The sequence below is a fragment of the Gopherus flavomarginatus genome, chromosome 3 (assembly GCF_025201925.1).
Source record: "Gopherus flavomarginatus isolate rGopFla2 chromosome 3, rGopFla2.mat.asm, whole genome shotgun sequence".
Taxonomy (NCBI): domain Eukaryota; kingdom Metazoa; phylum Chordata; order Testudines; family Testudinidae; genus Gopherus; species Gopherus flavomarginatus.
Genome location: NC_066619.1, coordinates 120,038,250 through 120,059,574, shown reverse-complemented (window position 1 = coordinate 120,059,574; position 21,325 = coordinate 120,038,250). Strand labels below are relative to the sequence as shown.

Below are 21,325 nucleotides of genomic sequence, written 5' to 3'. Positions count from 1 at the left end.
TTTTTCTTTTGAATGACACACTTTTTGATATTTTGGAAGCAGTCACAAACTTTGCTTGTGCATTATGCAGGTCAAAGAACTGAAAGGCAGAATGGCTGGTGCAGTAAAGCTCATTGAATGCCTTTCTAGGTCAGACAAGGAAAACTGGCCCAAAACCTTTCATCTGGCTCTAGAACGAGCAGGATATGACCCAGCAAGCAAACTGTGGAATATGAAAGAAGGTAATATGCAAATTATTTTTATCGTATTCTGTGCTTAAGGTTCTGCTGTTGTACCAGGCATGAATCATCTTCAGGAAGATGAGATTATCTTAAAGGGACACTGACAGTTTGATTCCTTTCTTTTTTTTAATTGACTCACTTAAAAAAAAAATGTTTTCTGGTAGTAAACAACCCTGAAATATAAAAATGTTCTAAAGCATTTTTTTTCTCCCGTATTGATGATTATAGGGTCTTTTTTAGCAAAGGAGAAATTAACTTTACAAGATGAATGAGGAAACTGACTGCTCAAAGTGAACAAACTGGAAAAATTTGTTCCACACCAACAACTGTATTCATTTACCATTATTTTATGTGGTGTTTGTAATTGAAAGGCACAACATTTTCAGACAAAAATGTGATTTGTCAAGTTGTATGGTGTCTCTTATTGAAGTTGATAAACCTTCCTTTGACTTGCCGTCTCTGTTGTAAAGTGATCAGTATGGGTTTCCACAATACCTAATGGACTGATCACCTTGTCCCTACACATCTGTGCACACAATAGAAGGGTAAAGACAGTGTTATTCAGAGTTTGTTGAGTAGCATCTACTGGCACTCAGACTGAGCAACTTCTTCTGTTTTCTGCAAATGCAGAATTTCCCATCAAGTCCACCCTCTGCCACTGAATTTACCATTTTTTTGTGTTTTTCGTTTCCCTACTTCTTTGAGATTATAAAAATACCCTCACAATTGAGCTTGCTTTGGAGTTATCAGGGAAATTCTTGAGTTGAAGATGGTAGGATTGGGCACTACATCACTGAACCAAGTGATTGTTATGGATGAATCTAGATTCCATTTTTTTGTACTTGATTTGCTTTGACCTGGAACATAAGGAGTTTGTTTGAAATAGTTTTAATTAGCAAATGGGGGGAAAATATTTTTTGTAAATGTTTAGCTATTTTAAGTAACTTTTTTTTTCATTTCTGTGGTTGGCTCTGATTTGGAGACAGCTTTATATTACAGTAACCCGGTCTGTGTCGTTTTATGTATCTTTGGATCATCCCCCCCCCATGCTCCCAAATCACCTGTATTTTATGGTCTTTTTTTTTTTTAAATGCTTTTTGGGCCTCTTATGACATCTACTTTAATAAAACTAAAGTTTACCCAATTGGGGATGCTCTTGGATCATAATAGAAATTATCCATGTTGGAGATGTCACAACTCGAACAGTCAAAGAGAGCTGCTGACAGGAGTCACTGCTAACTAAAGCCTGCTCTTTGGAGCTTAATTTGTTGGCTAGCAGTGAAGAGAAGAAAGGTAGCTCTGATGTGCTTTTTGGTTTTGTATGTTTTTTGTCACAGCTAAATTAACGATAGCTCTATGAGAAAATTGTTCCACAACACAAAATATAGGGAGAGCAAGGAATATTTAGCATATGCTCTCAGAACTAGTCAGAAATAAATCTTGGACTGGTACAAGGAAGAAGAGGAGGTTGAATAGGCTGTGCTTTTATGAGCACGTGGCACTTCTAAAATCATAGGGGTCCACATAGTTGTTTGTCTACCTTAAGCCCAGCCTGGACAAGGCATTTTATTTTTACCTTCTAGACGTTAAGGCCAGAAGGGACCATCATGATCATCTAGTCTGACCTCCTCCACTGCCCCAAACAACTTCTTTCCCAATAAGATTCGGCATTGTGGGAGAATCACTTTCCTGGCTTGTCAAACGTATGACATTTAAAGTGGAAAAGATGGCTAAGACGCTTGCGTTGATGTTGTTTAGGTAACGATAAAGAGATGGATGTTGAAATGATGGAGGACCAGAATGGGAACAGTAGTGCCTTAGACATAAATGTACGGTATTCCGAAGAAGCCGAAGTTCACAATTTCAGTGAAAGTCCGTATTCTCCTTCAGGTAACATTCAGCAGCTTAACACTCTTGCAAACATTAGAACTGTGCACTCCTTTGCACTTTTAAAATGTGTGTGGTGTCCTTAAAATGGCTCAAAAGAAAATTGTAGAAAATAGAGTCTTCTGCATTGAATTTCCTACTTCCCGGTTCAATTTAACTTCACTGGTTGCTGCTAAAAATGCCCAATGCCTTGGGCATGACATGCATCATATGCTGCCCCTTGTTTCCCATACACTCACTCACTAGAAAGTTGGTGTTTCAGAGGAGCAGCCTCATGAAGGGGTTAAAATAGTGGAACTCAATCCATGGCTCTTCTCTGGTTTGAGTAAGTCACCGCATGACTTAGTAACTGATAATTTAGATAAACAACAGTATATTTGTCTGTGCCCTGGCTGAAACAAAGCTAAGGGAGCTCTAAAATACTGCTTGTTTTCTTAACTGTTTTGACAAATGTTAATTTGTGCTATCACTGTCTGTCAGTCATAAAACAATAACTAGTAACTCTGACAGAGCAGCTCTTTGGTTTTTAAAGGCTGGGAGCCCCTGGATTAAAGAAAACATTGAAAGGTGTAGGAGTCGTTAGACCAGAAAGAGATTAAACTAAGACACATTCAAGCTGTACGTAGTGTTCATGCAGTCTGTTCTGGGGAGACACAGACAGACATTTTTCTCAGGTGCTATGCTTTCTGGCTTGAAAAGATTGGGTCAGGGTAAGGTCAGTGTTGACTCTGCCAGCAAAGAGTTTGAAAGGAGTTCATCTGAGGGAGAACAAACAGGTTTTACAAAATGTCATCTCGTAACACACAAACAAACCACTTAAAGTTCCAGTCTGGTATATGGTCTGTTATAAAATCTTTTCCTTCAAGAGCTACTCATTAATTTTAGATCATAACTATATATGGGGGATAATGTATTCTAACCAAAGCATTACTGCATCCATTTTATATAATGGATCATGTTCTTCACCACAGCATATGTTGAGTTTTGCTTATTTATGTTCTAGAAGTGTCTCAACAACCTACTTATGGACCAAAGAAGGCTAGAAGTTATCAGATTGAGCTTGCCCGGCCTGCTGTCAGTGGGAAAAATACAATTATATGTGCCCCTACTGGTAAGAACATGTGTTTTCCCAGTGTTTAATTTTTTTTTTTTTGAGAAGTGCTCTTTATTTTGCTGTGTGGTATGAGAGGGGAGGGCTGGGCAAGGAAGGGGCTGGCGGGGGAAGGGGCTGGGGGAGGGGGAATGGACACCACAATTTTGTCTGTTTAGGACAAGGATTTGTCAAAGTCTCCCATCAACCTTTTATTTAAAAGCAAACTATCAATTAAGTTTAATCCAAAGTAATTGTAGAGGAGCCCCAAGGGGTCACTGGTTATGTCCTGCAGAGATAGTGGGTGAGGTTCTGTGGCCTGCAATGTGCAGGGAGTCAGACTACACTGGCTACTTTCCTCTGATGCTGCCAGCCTGAATCACCAACTTCATTCCTCACAGAGGCTTTGGGAAGAGGAGCTGTGGAGGGAGAAACTAAAGTGTGTGGGAAGGGTGAGCAGGACTGTGTGGGGGAAGACTTGCAGATGAAGATACCGTGATAGCAGATAAGCACCAGTGACCTGATCCAAAGCTCATTAAAATCAATGGAAAGACTCACACTAACAAGCCACAGATCAACTTCTCTCTGTAGTGCGAGACTATCGGAGGTTCATAAGTCTGGCCGAGGGACTGAACCCCCCTCCTCACGTACACCCACAATCCTGAAGAATCATGATGTCCTTCCCTCATATCTCCACTCACTTAACTGTTTTTAAAAAAATGAATGCAATTGGGGAAGAAAGCTGTGGGAGGACCATGGAGAAATCCAGACTGTGCCCTGGGAGCAGTATAAGCGGGAGTGAGTGAGGGTCATATGGGGGAGGAGTGCAGCAGTATATGTCCCAAAGAGAAAAAGTGGGCTTTGGGGGGGAGGATGGGGAATACACAACGCTGGGAATCTGTGTGGGGCACATAACAGTTAATGCAGCATGGATAGGATAGCATAGAGGCCCTTGTGTCGAAGTATTTGTGTATACTTTGTGCACTAATTCCCATATATAGTTACACAGTTTATTTTACGAATACAAAAAATGTATGCAGCAATACAGGAAGTAGTTACAAAAAGGTTGATATTCTGGTTTAAGGGAAAAGTTGGAAAATGAGCAAAATTTAATGGACCTTAAACAGCTGTAATCTCATGAGGAACATCTCTGGATTTTCCTTTTTTTTTTTTTTCCTTCTCTCTCTCTCTCTCTCTCTCTCTCTTTTTTATTTATTTAAATTTTTTTGTTTTGACACAAGTACTGCTCTAGAGAAACAAGCTTTTTGTGCATTGGGGAGTTCCTGTGATTATGGGATATAACTAAAACACCGTTGTGGGGGATAATTCTTAAGAAGATATCCGTAACGTTATTTAGAATGCTGCTGGTAAACAAGGAAGCAATCCTAGCAAAGCCATAAGAAATGGAAGTGAAATGAAATCAGGGTTTGTGAAACAGAAGAGGACAAAACTGATAGGGAATTTGCATCCCTTTAAACAAATAAAGCCAGTACACTCTCAGTGAGAGCTCTCACTCCCCCCTTAATCCATTGCTTTATGTCAAAGGACTGTCATTCTATATGGTAGATAAGTCATCTTCTGTACTACTGAGTCTGTTTCAGTACCAAGATCACGAAATAGAGAGTGATGCTAAGTATCCTGGATCCCCCAACTCCATCCCTACAGTGAGCTTAATGTAAGAACATGGGTTTGCCCACAAGGAGTCTTAAATTGTTACAGCTGCACTTGCGGGGAGAGAATATTCCAGTTTTTCTTTACTAATTCTTTGTTTTCACGCTTGATGTTTAAAAGGATCTGGGAAAACCTTTGTGGCGCTTCTGATTTGTGACAATCATCTTCAAAACATGCCCAAGGAACAGAAAGGGAAGATTGTCTTTCTAGCAACTAAAGTTCCAGTATATGAACAACAGAAAAAAGTCTTCACACAACACTTTGAAAGAACTAGGTAGGCATGAGTCCACACATATAGTCTTCAGGTTTCTTCACTTCTGAGTTCTAAACCATAGGATCTTTTACATCCTCATGATCCTACATTTTTTTGTTACCATTTCAGGACTGTCTTTCAATATAGTTCTGGTAAAAAGTGTGGCCCAAATTCAGAAGATGAAAATACATCCAATCAGAAAGTGACCAAACTGTCTTTGAGGTGTAATTGAAGGCTGTCTCTGAAAAGCAGCTACTTAGGTGCAGCAGTATAGAGCCCTTCTATGGACTTATAACTTTCATTTAGGTATAAAGGAGCTAATTGACATGCATCCGCATGTAAGCGTCTCAGTGCTAAGTTCTCTTTTCTTATAGCCCAGATCTTTGGCTTCCAGATACATAGGGGGTGGGACAGGTTTTCTGAATACAATCCATTTCATAAGCAAAGGATGACGGTTGAATGGATGATGCTGATAAAAAATCCACTGTTTTAAACCAAACATGTTTCATTTGGGGGAATTGCAGGTGCTCAGTGCCTCTGAAAATGTGGTCACCTATTTAGAGGCCTGATCCAAAGCCCATAGGAATCAATAGACTCTCATTGACCTTAATGGGCTTTGTATCGGACCCTGGGGATCTAACTTAAGGCAGTCACAATTGAAGATTTTGGGCCTGGGTGCATCTATCTTATGAAATATCACTACCTTGCTTGATCCCCAGGAGATCTTGCCCTATTTTCTTGCTTTTCCTGCTCTGTGTGTGTACTAATGTGAACATACTCTGTATTAATGTCACGACACATCTTTTCTCTCCCAGGTACAAAGTTGCGGGGATTTCTGGGGAAACGGCTGGGGATGTCTCCTCAGCAAGTGTCATTGAAGGGAATGATATCATTGTCTTGACACCTCAGATCCTTGTGAATGGTCTCAAAGATGGAACCGTTCCTTCCCTTGCCATTTTCACGTTGATTATATTTGACGAGTGCCACAACACCACTGGGAATCACCCCTATAATGTGTTAATGACCAGCTACTTGAATCTTAAATTTGACTCAGCTGCGAAACAGCTGCCTCAGGTAAGGCACCACCTGGGGTGGGGGCATTTGAAAAACATGTTACAGTAGAACCAGGACCTCCTGCTGAGGTTTTGTTAGCTATGCCTTCCATCATTTTTTCCTGAAAACCCCACTTTGCTAGCAATGCAACTTCAAATATTAACCCTTTGTTTCACTCGGAGGCTTCAGGCTCAGCCACTTTCTCAGCAGCAGTCTCCCTTTAGTCAGCAAGATGAGACCTAATCTTTTTAACTCCAAACTGGATTCTGGTGAAGGGCTTGTGGAAGGAAAGCCTGGGTTACAAAATATAATCCTTGACTTGTTCCTTCCAGGACAGCAGCACAGGAGTTGAGGCCACAATATTTTATAGCCTCTAAAAGTTCATTAGGCTCTGTGTTGTCTTTAAGAAGCAAAATTGACCCTGAAGGAGCCAGAATCGAAGTTTCTCCTAGCACTGATGCAAGACGGGCGAGAACATCTGGATCTTGAAAAGAATCTTGGGGAGGGAGGAGAACAGAATGCAGTGGATCTTGTGAGCTTTTTATTCAGAATATCGATGCCAGTGTTCTTGATTTCTCCCCTCTCTTTACTAACGAGGAAGATCAGTCAGGGGACTGTCATGTTACTTGCTGCTTCTTTTTAATGACCTGAACGTAACTAATTATTTTGTACGTGAACATGTGCTCAGATTGTTGGCTTAACAGCCTCAGTTGGAGTGGGCAGTGCCAAGACCCTTGAGGAGACGGTAGAATACATCTGTACCCTCTGTGCCTGCCTCGACATACAAGTCATATCAACCATCAGAGAGAACACACAAGAACTGGAGGAGATTGTATACAGGCCCCAAAAATGTAAGTGTTTGAGTAGGAATGTATCACTGCTAAGGTCCTGGGTCAGTCTAGTGTCGGAGAACAGACTTAACTGCATCTCCATTCAGGACAGCACTTCAGTCAAATGCTCAAAATTAAGCAGCATATGCTTGAGTCCTGTTAACGTCAATGACTTAAGCCCACACTTAAAAACAAAGGATGTTTTGAAGTGCTGTTCTGAAATAGGGATGTTTTCCTGAATCGGGGCTGAAGGTCTGGTAGGCCTGATGTTCCTCTCACATAAACTGCTGTAAATTGGAAGTAGCCTCTTTTAGATTAGTGGAGTTGCACAAGTCCAAAACCTCTGTAAGGGCCTCATCCAGCAAAGCACTTGCCCACATGCTTAATTTTAAGCACACTACTCACATGCTTGTGCTTTGGTGGATCAGGCCTGAAGTGAGAGTGAAACTAAGATCTATCTTTTTGTTTCTTGTATATCTTCAGGGCTGGAAAACGTAGTGCCAAAACATTAAATGTAATGTGTAATCCTGTTTATGTCCCATTTTCTTGAGAAATTTTTCAGTCCGAGATCCACTCTCATCTGAGGTAACTTTGCAAAGATAAATGTTGGTGCGTGGTCATATTTGATATCTGAAGGGAGGGAAACAAATGTTAATCTGTCAGAAAATTCTAGTGCCTGTCTCAGAATTACTTAAAGATAAGCTCTAACTGCAGAATTTAGATCCAAATCTTGAGCATTCCTGTTTGGATGCAGGTTTTGGTTTAGGGCTATTTCTATTAAATATGCATATGCTGTGTAAAAGATTAGAGTTTGGAGTATATGATTAAGCTGGACTGTCTCCACTTCCCATTTAGTTTGCCTGCCTGTGAGGTGTGTGGAGAAGGAATATGTACAGTGCTGCTTCTAGAATGTATGATTTTTTTAATAAAATACATGGATTTCTGTGATCTTAGTGAAGAATTGAGTCAGTTGTGAAATTTGAAAATAGGGGAGTTGGAACTTTTAACTGTGGAACCAGAGTTTTAAGTTCAGATTTTGTGTGTGTGTGTGTGTGTGTGTGTGTGTGTGTGTGTGTGTGTGTGTGTGTGTGTGTGTGTGTGTGTGTGTGTGTGTGTGTGTGTGTGTGTGTGTGTGTGTGTGTGTGTGTGTGTGTGTGAGAGAGAGAGAGAGAGAGAGAGAATTCATAGTGTTAACCAATATTGCCTGGGATAGCTCATTTGTACGGAAGCATGACTGTTAAATTCCAAGGTAAAATCCTGCCTGCCTCCTAGGTGGTCGCTAAGAGCGGGCAGAAGGAGAGCACAAAAGGAGCCTTTCCCGGTGTACGTGGCCTGAGTAAGGGCTAGATAGAATGGCAGTCTGTGTGCTCCTCTAGTGCTGGGGCAGAGAAGTGTTATTCCCCAAGGGCACCCAAAGGCGGCTGGACAGTGGATCAGTGTCTGTCATAGACTTGAGCCATGGATCTGGCCAGCCACATGCAAGGTAGTGATCTGTATTCCAGGGGTGCTCTGCGTCTGGATGCCCAAGCCTTTTAGGAAGTGTTGTGCTCTCCTGAGACAGAACGTCTCCCGATGCTCCCTGTAGGGCCGTGCGATTCCATTGTGCTCCCATCAAGCGCATCGTCAAGCCCCTAGGAAACGCTGCGCTGTGACTGTTGTAACCGAGCCTTTACTGAGAGTTGCATGAAAGGAAATAAAGGAAGAGGAATGGACTGAAACGCATTAGGTGGATGTTAGGTGGGAATTTCCTAGAGCTGAAGGGCTCTGTTTCCCCTATCATTTCCTAGGTTTGCTTTTTGCAGGTGCATGTGCAGTATAGTATTGATCAAGTAACAGATAACATAATAGTACCTCGTGAATAGTGAACCTGAAATGGTGAAAATCAATTCTTTCTGCACTGATCTTGCCCGTAGAATTTTGCCTGCGTAGAGCTCGGGATCCTCTCTTTCTGTGCATGTAACTCTGATGATAAAGGCATTTAGCTGGGCCAGACTTGGCCCTTCCAAGGACCAAAGACGCAGCCACAAAGGATGTTAGCAAAGAACAGCCAGGCCCAGTGTTCTTCGGTCCAGGCTCTATGTAACAGTTTGTCGTGTTGGTTGATAGAGGGCCTGGAAATGTTTTAGTTCATCAGCTTTGGTTTGTGATCTATTGCTGAACTCTTTGTGGTTCCTTCTTGTGACTCTAGCTTTCAGACTAGTCGGGAAGCGCCCCAAAAACCACTTTATGGACATTATCTCAGTCCTGATGTCTGAAACTGAGGCCCTGGCAAGCAAGATTTACCCAATAGGTAAGATTACACTGAATGCAGACTGGGGGAGAGAACTGGGGATTCATTTTTAGACTATATCAGTAATGAACAACTCTTACTTACTGCAGCAGCATTCATTCCTTCAGCTTCCTTTCCCCTTTTTATTTTACCTTTTCTTTTCCTTCCATTTTCTCTTTTCTAATATCTCAGATGAAATAGGTTGCACATGGAAAACAAGCTTTTTGCTTATCATTCAAGCTGTCTTAATTTGTAACATCACCAATAATTTGACATGCCATGAAACCATATTGCCTAGTCTGAGTGTATAGGTCGTGAAAGTGTCAAATAATTATAAGTAAAAATATTAGAGCTTTCTTTAGAATACATTTTTTTCTTTGTTGTTTTCCCTACAGAGAACGTTCTGGTATGTGGTATTTCTGTAGATATTTCCTATAAAATGAGCCTACGCTAAAGGATCACATAATGAGGCCTTGGGCATATCTTACCTTGACTATGCAACAGCATCTTTTCCTGTCTCTGTGCTTCCCCCTTCTCCAGTCTATCTAAAACTGCAGCTGAAACTTATCTTCCTCTCCTGCTACTCTGACACAGACATGGTCTCTTATGCTCCTCGTGTTCGGTCACTGGCTTCCTGTGTGAATTAAGTTTAGCCTCTTTATCCTTTGGCGCTGTCTTGCCTACATTTTACGTCATGTGTTGCGTCTCCCTACTGTTTCCTTGGACTCCTCTTCCCAATTACCTATCTTAGGTGTTTATATGCCCCTTCCCTTACTGTCACATATGAGCACCTCATAATCTTCAGTGTATCATGATGACCCTTGTGAAGATAAATTTTACAGAGGGGGAACTATGACACAGAGAGATTGACAGAGAATGAGCCAGGGTTGTGTAGAAAAGGAGGCTGCTGTCTGTAGAACCTCAGTCTCATTTGTTGCAGAATTTGGAAGGTGTGTGGTGAATAAGGCAGAGGATTGCAGGACTAGAGGGTGGATTCATGGCTGAGATAGTTGAATGCCACCCTAGAAATTGGATTCTATGCCTGTCTCTGCCAGAGTTCCTGGTTGGGCAAATAACTTAAATCAAACTTTTCATGCGGGGCCTTGAATTGTGTGATTGAGTCATTGGGGTTTGATTTATCATAGAATATCAGGGTTGGCAGGGACCTCAGGAGGTCATTTAGTCCAGCTCAAAGCAGGACCAATCCTCAGACAGTTTTTTATGCCAGTTCCCTAAACAAAGGATTCCCTCAAGGATTGAGCTCACAATGGTGGGTTTAGCAGGCCAATGCTCAAACCACTGAGCTATCCCTTCCCCCAGAAGTGCTGAGTGCTCACAGCAGCAGATGACATCGATGAGAGCTCTGTTTTGAATAACTAGTGCTACAAAATGCTAAGTATTCTGAAAAATCAGGTCCTAGGAGTCTTGGGCTATGTCTACACGCCACACCTGAAAAAGATGTGGCTGTGCCAGTGCTGCTGCAGTCATGCCATTGTAAGTTGTGCAGTGTAGTCGCTCTTTATCGTCGGGAGAGAGCTCTCCCAGAGACAAAATAAAGCCACCCGCAACGAAGGGCAGTAGGTTGGTCGGCAGGAGCATCACTCCTGCGCCAATGAAGCACAATCCACACCGGCGCGTTTCATCGTTAAAACTTTTGGCGTTGTTTTTTCATACCCCTGAGTGACACAAGTTTTAATGACGAAAGCACCAGTGTAGACATAGCCACTACTTCTGGTTACCCAATTCAAGGCTATTTGTGACTGTAATCTCTCTGTGACTCAGTTCCCCATATGTAAAATGGGGATAATACCTTCCCCCCCCCACATCACAGCAAAGTTGAAGTTAAACCAAGTGTTTGCAAAGCACTTGGATACTATAGTGATGAGCTCAATAGAAAAACCCAGGAGGAAATCAAGGCTCAGTCTACATTAGCAACATCTCTCGGTATAACTGCGTTGCTCAGAGGTTTGGAAAATGCACCCTATGACATAGGCCACCCACTGAATAATGAGGATAAAATTAAATACTGACTAGCTGTTCCTTCAGTGAACACTATCCATTGAATGAGGCAAGAGTCCTGTGGAGAAAATAGGATGTGATGATGTAATTAAAGCCAGTGACACAGTGCATACACGCAAATGTTACAAAGGGTTAATTCTGGCATTTCCTAACTTCTGAGCGCTTGTCTCTGTAACCTTTATGTTCTTTTAGTATTTCTGTACGGTGCTCTGTATCTTGTTCTGGCTGTTAGCTACTCAATAAGATGTAGTGATGCTTGCTGCCTCTTTCTGCACCAGATGCACTGTCCCACATTAAGAATAAATGTTTCGGAACGCAGTGCTATGAACAGTGGATTGTTGACACTCAGAAGAAGTGCAGCGTGTTGCAACTGCCGGATAAGGATGAAGAGAGGATTTGTAGAGCTCTCTTTATTTACACTGAACATTTACGGGTAAGTACATGCCCTCTCCTATTGCATGTACAGAGGGATCAGTCATGTTCACAGCAGTGCAGATACCTCCAATTAGAAGCTGAATAGGACCCTACACAGTTCCCAGATTTCTGGGTGCTCTTATCTTTGTAGTAATTATGGGATGATGCAATGGGCCAGACTCTCAGCAGTACAGATGTCATAGTTCCACTGGCTTTACTGCAGAAGGAATGCAAAAGACCTTGAGCCAGATCCTCAGCAGTGTAAAATGTGGGTTTTAGCCCACGAAAGCTTATGCCCAAATAAATTGGTTAGTCTCTCAGGTGCCAGAAGGACTCCTCGTTGTTTTTATTAAAGCCAAGGAGCTATATCAATTTATACCTGCTATGGACTCGATTCAAGGTCTTGATTGAATTATTTGTGCTTCAGGGTAATGTGCAAAGGACTGGAGCGCACTGGGGAAACCTGTGGCTAATCGCCTGTGGCACTTGGGAACAGTGATTGTCGTCTTTCTTATAAAATGTTACACAAAATAAAAGTATTGTCTTTCATACAAAATAGTTTTCAATGTTACTAAGCTCTATGGGTCAAATGGATGGAATGCATTCTAATAAATGTAATATGAAATGATCAAATAGTTAGTTTGTTTTCTTAAGGGCTTTAGAATACTGCAGAAATTAAACACTGGGGGATAGAACTACAAACATTCTGAAAATAAACCTCCCGTAAGCCATAAAAATATAAATTACAGGGTGATTACTAACAGTGGCATTATGTCAGTGTGTGCTTTAAGCACCTCAGTGAGTGCATTGAACTCAACCCTGAAACGTGTGTAAATCCTGTAGGATCAGGGCCAGTATTTGTGGCTATATCAGGGCCCCGATTCCCATCTGGCTTACATTCAAACAGAGGTTTGAATAATCAGTTTAAGATTGGAATCAGGCTTCAGAAATTTACAGACTGAAAAATAAATTAGTGGATTTTTCTCAGTCTATTTTAGCGGAGAGTGCAAATGTATACTTGTTTGAAAGGAGCAAATGCAGTTTTAGCACCCCACATCTGAGCTGTGTCTTGGATGCTTACTAAAAACTATACTGTTCAGCGGATACTGCTTGCAATCACTGTTTTCCTGTGCTACTGTAGAAGTAACAAGTATTTCAAATGCAGAAGCTTATCTTCGTAAAATTCACTGGGTTTCCCTCCCTCTCCCCATTACTGATAGGCATTTGGCTTGAGAAATGAGTGCTTTAAAAATATATTCATCTCTCTAAACAGAAATACAATGATGCCCTCATCATCAATGAAGATGCACGGACTCAGGATGCGTTGGCCTACTTGACTGAGTTTTTCAATGACATTAAAAGTGGAGGGTTTGATGAGATAGATCAACAGTTAACAGCGAATTTTGAAGGTACTTCCTGCAGCCCATCTGAAAGGTGCAAGCACTAGGCAGGGGGAGAGGAATTGTTTAAGGTGGTTCAACTTGCTTCTCCTCTTATTTGTATCCATGTTTGGAGGCTGTAACAGTTGGGGTCCACACCTTCCATGCCAGTTGTTTGCATGAAACCAGCTTTGAGTACCCATCTGTGTCCAGCCCAGGAAAAGACTTTAAAGTTAATGGAAAGTTAATGGATACTTTCCCTGTCCTCCCAGTGGACAAATGTCCTGGCTTATCAGTGGGGGGGGGCTGAACTTGGGACCTTCATTGCTAAAACCATGAGCTTCTACCCCGTGAGCTAAAGAAGTAATAACCTGAGCTGTCAGCTGCTATAGACTCCTATTCTCTTATGTGGGTCAGTGGCTAGCGGATAAAGACTCTCACTTTCCTGCTGTGTTTTACATGAGAACTGGGAGCCTGGCGGAGAGAGGAGGGAATGATGAGTGCTAGCAACTTCAGAGGGAAGAGCAGGAGTAGGACACAGCTGGGGAAGGGGCACATGTTGCGCTCTGTGTTACTTGGGCTCATGCTAACCCCCGCACTCCTGCAAGTATTGCAGCAGTGCCTCAAGGGGCTGTGGTTTAATGCAACAGTGTAGCCCTGAATTTGAGAACAGCTGATTAAGAAATCAAGTACACTAAATTAGGCTCTGATCCTGCAACTGCCTGTGCAGAGTAATTCCCATTGAGACCTGTGGGGATTCACATGGATGCAGGGTCTGCCTATACAGAGCCAATTGAAGGATCAAACTTCGGGGTTTGTCTGCATGGCAAGCTACTGCCTGGCAAGCTAGGGCACTGTAGACTCACAGCCTGGCAGGCCACACACTAAGCCCTCAGTCAGTCAAGAGCCAGTAGAATCAATATTTGTCTTTAAAATAGATGGGCGGGGGGAGGTTAAAGCAATGTTCTGGTTTAGATGCCTGCTCAGGGACTATGCTGCTGTGATTTCAGCTTTAAAATGCAAGTGATTCAGAAATAGCTCCCTAGGGACGTGGTTAGACACATAAAACTTTTTTTTTCTTTTTGGTTTTTAAGAGAACAGTTGAGAATTTTTAAAGAAGTGCAAGGGAAAGTCACTTCATCTTTGGCTGCTAGATGTGGGCCAGCTTGCTGTTTGCTGGAATGGATGATGCTAACTGCAAACTGAGGAGGTCAATGTTTTCTTCCAGCTAAACAACAGGAACTGAGAGAGGCCTCAGTAGATGAACTGAATGAGAATCCCAAACTGGAGGAGCTCACCTTCATCCTGAATGAAGAATACCGCCTAAAGCCAGAGACCCGCACCCTTCTCTTTGTTACCAGAAGAGCTCTAGTGTCTGTAAGACCACCTCTCTCCAACACTACTAAAAAGGGGCAACTAGAAAATAAATATAGGGTAGCTTAGTAGCCTGCTTGGCCTGCACAGGCCAGGGGCTCCTTGCATCCCTTTCTGCGACCAAGAGTTTGGAAACGGTTACTAATGGGTATCTTGCTTTGTAGGCTTTGAAGAAATGGATTGATGAAAATCCTACACTCAGCTACCTAAAACCGGATGCGTTGATGGGGCGTAGCAAAAGAAACCAGCAGACAGGTATGGGAGTTTGCACTGAGGGAAGTAAGTTGTTATACCATGTGTTCCCAGACCACTTAAAGTATTGCATTATCTCTGTAGTCAATCTCCATGTTCCAGGACAGGAGGACAAGCAAATGCCCAAGCCAATCCTACAATTCCTTCATCAATATTAGGGAAGGATATGAAATGTACAGGAGATTTTACTACATCTAAACAGACTCCTGCTTTTCCTGCCAAAACCTCTGGTTAAAACTCTAGGTGCATTAGCAACAATGCTCTGCTATGCAATTCTGCTAGATAATTTTAAAAAAGTCCCTCATCCTCTTTACTCAGAGCGATGCAGTGGGTGTTCCCTGCCTCATTTGTGGCTCACTGAGTTTCCCTGTGGCAGGAGGTAAACACATGTTTAAAAACTTGACTGCACCAAACAGAGGAAATCTGACTTATTTTGAGAATATCTTAGTGGTTTAAATTAGCCAGAGAACAGAATCTCATTAAAACAAACCAGTTTTTAAAAGGACAGCTTCAAACACACTGGAGGAAATGTAAAATGTTGCTTGCCAAAGTGATTCACAGTGTGACATCTTAACAAGAGTCCCTCTTTGTTAGATATTGTGCAGCTTTCTAGTCCTCAAGGAGGCAGCTGTGTATCCTGATGTGAGGCATTTCTTTCACAGTCTCCAGAGCAAACAGACTGACTTTTGGTACTGACTGCAAGGATAATATGTGTAGTATCCAATTTAGGAATTTTTCAGCATCTCACCGTGCATTGTATTCTGACTTTTTGTACTGTAGGGATGACACTCTCAAATCAAAAGGGTGTACTGGACTCGTTCAAAACTAACGGCGACAGTAAGATACTAATAACTACAGCTGTTGCAGATGAAGGGATTGATATTGCTCAGTGCAACCTGGTTCTCCTCTATGAATACTCTGGCAATGTCACCAAAATGATCCAAGTCCGAGGTATGTGTCACTACAGCTTAAGGAACTACTATCATGTGAATATGGTATAGGTCTAGCAAATACCCCGTCAGCCCCTCTGACTGGCTGTCGTGTTTACTTTAGGCATTGTGTGTGTGTATCTTACTCTGATTTCTCTCTCACTCTGAGTGCTTTCAGCTGAATGAAGGGTCAGGGCAAGTCTTGATGTCACAGGAGGGAAGAGCCATTGATTAGATTAGAGAGTCTGTGTGTGCACGTGTGTGTGTATGTGTGGGTAAACTATACACATCACACGATGGTGCTACACATTCAAGGAACATCTCTTAAGCATGCATTTGTGCATGCAAGTAAATAGAAATATGCACAGAAGAACAATTTAACAGCAAGTACAATTGGAAATTCTGCAAAATATGCCCCCATGGAGAATTCAGGAGAAACTCCATTAAGGGAGTCTCACATAGTTGCTTGGCCACTCTACGCAGTTCTTTGCATATAGGCACAATCTGTCCTTAAACTTGTGTAACATAATGCCCTCAGGTGGGTTATTGGAAGTGTGGCTTGAACCTGGGACTTCTGGATTTAAAAACAAGTGTCTACTGTCTAAGCTAAAAGACACTATTAATGCAAAGAATGTGGTGCTCATAAACCACTATGAGAACAGGAGTACTTGTGGCACGTTAGAGACTAACAAATTTATTTAAGCATAAGCTTTTGGGGACTACAGCCCACTTAATCAGATGCATAGAATAGAACAGATAAGTAAGGAGATAGATACATACACATACAGAAAAGGTGGGAGTTGCCCTACCAATGTTGAGGCCATTATGTAGTCCAGCCACTAGAGGGGGATAGAGGCTCCTATTCTAAATGTGGGTTTTCCTTTCAGCTACAAAAGAGAAAAGTGGTCATAAAATTACCCAGCCCTTTTAAAAATTCTGCTGCAATGTTTAATTTTGTGATCTGAGCACATAGTCAGGCTATGAAATTCAATACTGTTGTGAAATGGTTATTTTACTCATTTTAAATTGACCTTTCATTGAGTGAGCTCCTGGCTTTTGGGGTTTATAGCAGACACTCAATGTCATAGTTTTATTGCTGCTTATTTTTGTATTAAATAATTACCCCAAAATTAGACACTTAAAGTGTTGAGGGAAAAAGCTGTCTTGCTACAAGAGCTGTTGTAAATACCTGAAAAAGAAGTTGGGCAGATTAACTCCTTCAAATTTTTAGAACTCAAACTACATGTGAGTAATGGTTAGTTCTAACAAACCCCCTTTTTAAAAGCATAGGACAACATGGGAATCCTATGAATTACTATTTATTAGTTTGTATCCCAGTAGAACCAGACCCCAGTTGAGATCAGGGCCGCATTATGCTAGGCACTGAAAAAATACATAGTGAAGAGACAATCCTTCCCCTAATTGTATTTCCTACTGTCAACTATCAGTTGTCATTTTGGTGGGAATGCAACGGGACAGATAACTAATGGATGTTCATCTCAGTCTTGTTCCTCATCTAGCCTTACGGAGCTTTCTAAAAGAAACCAGTGGGACAATATACAGTGGTTGCTGGCCACAAACTGTCTGAGCTAATCACCTCGAAGGCCTCATGCATCAATGTGTAACACAGTACAGACAGAGAGAACCCATACAAAAGAGGGTGGGGTCTTTGTAACTTCAAAACTTCATAGAATGTGTGTGTTTTTGAATGCTTGTTCAGAATAAGAGGGCCTGGGCCCAGTGAATTTTAACTGGGAGACTTTTCTAAGCATGTGTAGTTGCTTCAGCTTGGGAATGGGCAAGTGCCACATGAGGAATCATGCAGAAGCATAACATTTCCAATGGCTCTATGCCTGCATTGAGACCCAGGCTTCAGGGCACCGCCTGTCGGCTCTTTTGCTCTGTTCGCTATAGGGCATTATAAAAGGGGTACCTGTCACCCCCAGGTCGCGGAAGGGCAAAAGACAGCAAGTGCATCCTTGTGACAAGCAAAAGCGAAGTGGCTGAGAATGAGAGAAACAATATCTATAAGGAGGAGATGATGAACAAGGCCATCAAGCAGCTGCAGGAGTGGGATGAGGAAAAGTTCACAAGGAAGGTGGGTCCACCCGCTGCCATTCTGCATGGTCCAAATCAGAGACCGAACCTAAAATGGCCATTGTCACTGCACCACGTATTCACTCTGTGCACACACAAAGCTTGAGGCCTTGTGCTGAACCTGTGCAGCGGGGGCCAGGATACATTTCCCCCTCTATGTGCTAATCCATTGTGTAGTGTTGCTGTGTGCTGCTGTTTCCCCCCAATAGTAGCTGTGAAGCGCTGGTGGTCAAGGTGGATGTTCACATAGCAATAGATAGACATGCTATTTATATTTTTAGCATCTCTGCATAGGGCTGTGGGTGGGCTTATTAGCACTGAAAAAATTTCTGAGTTGACGACAGAAACCAGTTGTCCAAGTGGGTCATTGTGTCCACATTAGGTGTTCTGATTCAAGTTCTGAACCATTCCAGATTTGCTGGGTCTACACTAGCAATGTCCTGTTTCAGTTGCAGTAGCCTTTGGCTACTGATTTCACAGCTCCCTGAAGCAGTGGATTCTGGGAGATTTCAAAGCCCCATGGGTGAGCAGGTTGGGACTGCAGGGGGACGGCTCTTTGAATGGTTTGTGTGATAATGCCATTCCCTTCCATCCTCACAGGCACTGCAATGGTGTTTTAAGTGTGCTGCAGGGCAGCCTAATCCAGACAATATTTGACATTCATATAAACCACGGGCTTTAGAAGTATGTTGGGAGTATCTCTCCTATCTTAAAACTGAAAAAGTCTCCAGGGTGGAGAAGGTCAGAGATGTGCTCTCCTTCATACAAATTGTCCCACTAGTGGTGTCTGAGCCAGACTCTTAGCTGGAGTCAATCAGCAAAGCTCTATCCCCTTCAATGCCAAAATTAACATTGACCACTGTTTAACTGCAACTACCGCCAAGATGAAAAGCAGCAGGTGTTGAACATTGTCTGTGGGGCTATGTAGCTTTACAGCATTGTAGTGAGCACTGTGATGTCAGAGCCTCAGGGCTCTGACATCACAAAAACCTGTCCTGAGCGTGCTTGGAAGTAAACTCTTCCCCCGTCCCCCCCCACCCCCCCCCCCCGATGCTCTTCACTCATCAGTGACCATCTCAGACAGGTGCTGGCTTCATATTTCTGCTAAAAAGAGACTTTGTTCAAGAATTGGATGTCAGGCTGCCCGTCATAGATGCATAAGAATTGCAAAATACATGGGGATAATTGGAGTTTGCAATTCTGAAAAGAATAGGGGTTGGGTCCTTTGGGGAGAGTTATTAGACCTGAGAGACTGAGTCACATTTTCATAAGGAATAGCAAAAAGGAACTTGAATTCCACAACCACCACCATTTTCAGGACCAGGTCTACAGCTGGTATAAATCAGCATAGCTCCATTGACTTCACTATCGCTACACAGATCAACATCAGCTGAGCCTCTGGCCCTCGGTGTTTCTTTGAAGATCATAATATCCCTTTGTTTCTAATGCTTTGGTTTATAGATACATGACCTGCAAAACAAGGAAAAGATGCTGCGAGATTCCAGAAAGAGAGAAATAAAACAAAAGCTCCTGGAGGGCAATAGACAATTGCTCTGTGGGAAGTGCAGAGCATATGCCTGTAATACAGAAGACATCAGGGTAATAGAGGTAAGCGTATAGTTTTAGGAATCTGTGAATGTTATGCTGTGCAAATAGTTCGTTACCAGTTGAGCCTTACCAGTCCAATTTTAGGGTTGCATTTGATGTGGAAATTAAAGTGACCAGGTTGATGCAGAATGGGACATAGGAGCTTTAGTGACACATCACACCTGTGATTCATCCTGTGGACAGTGCCAAATATTTCAATGAAAAGTGAAAGAATCAGTGTAATGTACAATTATGGAACAACAGCACATAGGAGAAATTTCTTCCTAAGCCCAGGCTGTTAACATTTAACTTACATTCAGAAACAGTGGTTTAGATTTTTTATCCTACTTTATGTATGTTTATCCTCAAGCATGATCCACTGGTTGGTAAATGTGACAAACAGGAAATAGGTATTGATATCTAAACAAACCACCCACCTTTATAACCACATGTTCATATTGTACATCTACAATATACATGGTGCCTGAATACTTAATGTAACTGGATGTTCACTTTCCACCCAGAGGTTACTTTTAAAAAATCCTGCTAAGCTCTTTGCTACAGGTTAGCACTGAGTTGATGATTTCCAGTGGCTGGTTATTCATTGTGTGTTGCGGGGGGGGAAATCCCTTAACTGCATTACCTTTCAGTTTCATTGGCTTCGCCCTTGTTCTTCTATCATGACAGACACTATATAGGAGCGCGTTATTTACGGTCTCTAAACTATTCAGTATTTTGTATAGCCCTATCATAGTGCTTCCTTCTTCATCTCCTTGCTAAAATGAACAGTTGTGAGCTTCTCAATCACTCCTCCTATGGAAGTCTCTCTAGCCCTCAGATGACTTTCATCACCCATAGCAGAGCACAGCATTCCAGGAGAAGACGTGTATCATTGCTTTATGGAGTAGCACTATCCTTTTCAGGATTATTTTCCTTCTCATTCCTTAGGTGGTGTAATGTATGTTTTGCTTTTTTAGAACTGCTGCCGGGCATTATTCACATGTTTTCATGGGACTGTCTATGGTGACTCAAGAGTCTCAGTCTTGCTCTGCTCCTACCCACTGAGGCTGGGAAAGTCAGCTGGGCAGTGCTGCAAGAGGAGAGCCTTTTTCCTTGACATCAGGAAAATCTGAGCATTGATGTTGGGTTTCCTATGCCTGGGATATTTCATGTGCTGAAAATGGGTGGTTTTCAAGCTGTGCTCTGCCAGAGTCCCCACTACTTGGTGACCTACTGCTCCTTGTTTAAAAAACTCCCAACTGACTCACACCACCCAGCTTTACATGCTTTAGCTCTAAGAAATCATGGATGGGCACTAGCTGTGTCTCGATTATGTATGTTCCAGTAGCAGAGAGGTGTGGGGGTAGGAAGCAGCAAGGAGAAGCAGGGTTCTGGCTCTGAACTTCTTGTCTCTATGGTTCTGTAGGGGACTAACACCTCCCCCCCCCCTTCCCCTCAGTACCATAAAGATGGAGTCTTGCAGCTGGAAACTCCCTGGAGTTTCCATCCAGCTCCCCACTGAGGCAGTAACCGACATTAGGGACTATGGAACACAGTCCTTTAAAAATCATCCTTCCCCTTGTAAGGACAGCTGTGCATTGTAGTACCACACAAGGAAAGATTTAATTGGAGCGGAGGTTGTAATAGGAGATTTATAAGAGTCGACTCAAATACACTGTCACAGATTCTTAGCTGAGACTTCACCACTCCTTGCAAATTACATTTGGTTTTACAATTTTCCTGTAAGAAGGGGGGTGAGTGACATTTTCATCTCCATTACTTTTTTTGTAAAGAAATTTCCTTTTCCAGAAGTGCTACTGCAACTCAAGCTATTTTGTATAGAAGAATTGTTCTTGTAGTTTAAACCAAGTGACAGAGGCAGAACTCCCTTGGTAGTTGTGTAAAATCAGCATATGGAGGCCAACAAATGGAAACTTAAGAATTTAGAAATTATGATAAATTTCTGGTATTAAGCTGCATCTAATATTTTTACTGTCATT

General features: G+C 42.2%; 1 protein-coding gene across 2 annotated transcripts in view; it reads left to right on the top strand.

The window, feature by feature from the left end:
- Window positions 1–21,325, top strand: part of RIGI (RNA sensor RIG-I) — a 32,712-nt gene that overhangs the window by 10,487 nt on the left and 900 nt on the right. The window contains exons 4-18 of one of the 2 annotated variants that reach the window (XM_050943062.1): window positions 71–221; window positions 1,980–2,111; window positions 3,112–3,219; window positions 4,990–5,143; window positions 5,938–6,196; window positions 6,864–7,026; window positions 9,194–9,295; window positions 11,572–11,726; window positions 12,981–13,116; window positions 14,315–14,463; window positions 14,625–14,715; window positions 15,493–15,663; window positions 17,588–17,739; window positions 19,200–19,346; window positions 20,303–21,323. In XM_050943062.1, the coding sequence (XP_050799019.1) occupies window positions 71–221; window positions 1,980–2,111; window positions 3,112–3,219; window positions 4,990–5,143; window positions 5,938–6,196; window positions 6,864–7,026; window positions 9,194–9,295; window positions 11,572–11,726; window positions 12,981–13,116; window positions 14,315–14,463; window positions 14,625–14,715; window positions 15,493–15,663; window positions 17,588–17,739; window positions 19,200–19,346; window positions 20,303–20,458 (2,226 nt within the window). In that variant the 3' untranslated portion in view covers window positions 20,459–21,323. Of the gene's footprint in view, window positions 1–70; window positions 222–1,979; window positions 2,112–3,111; window positions 3,220–4,989; window positions 5,144–5,937; window positions 6,197–6,863; window positions 7,027–9,193; window positions 9,296–11,571; window positions 11,727–12,980; window positions 13,117–14,314; window positions 14,464–14,624; window positions 14,716–15,492; window positions 15,664–17,587; window positions 17,740–19,199; window positions 19,347–20,302; window positions 21,324–21,325 lie in introns of those variants that run through there. The other variant, XM_050943061.1, reaches the window with a different exon arrangement.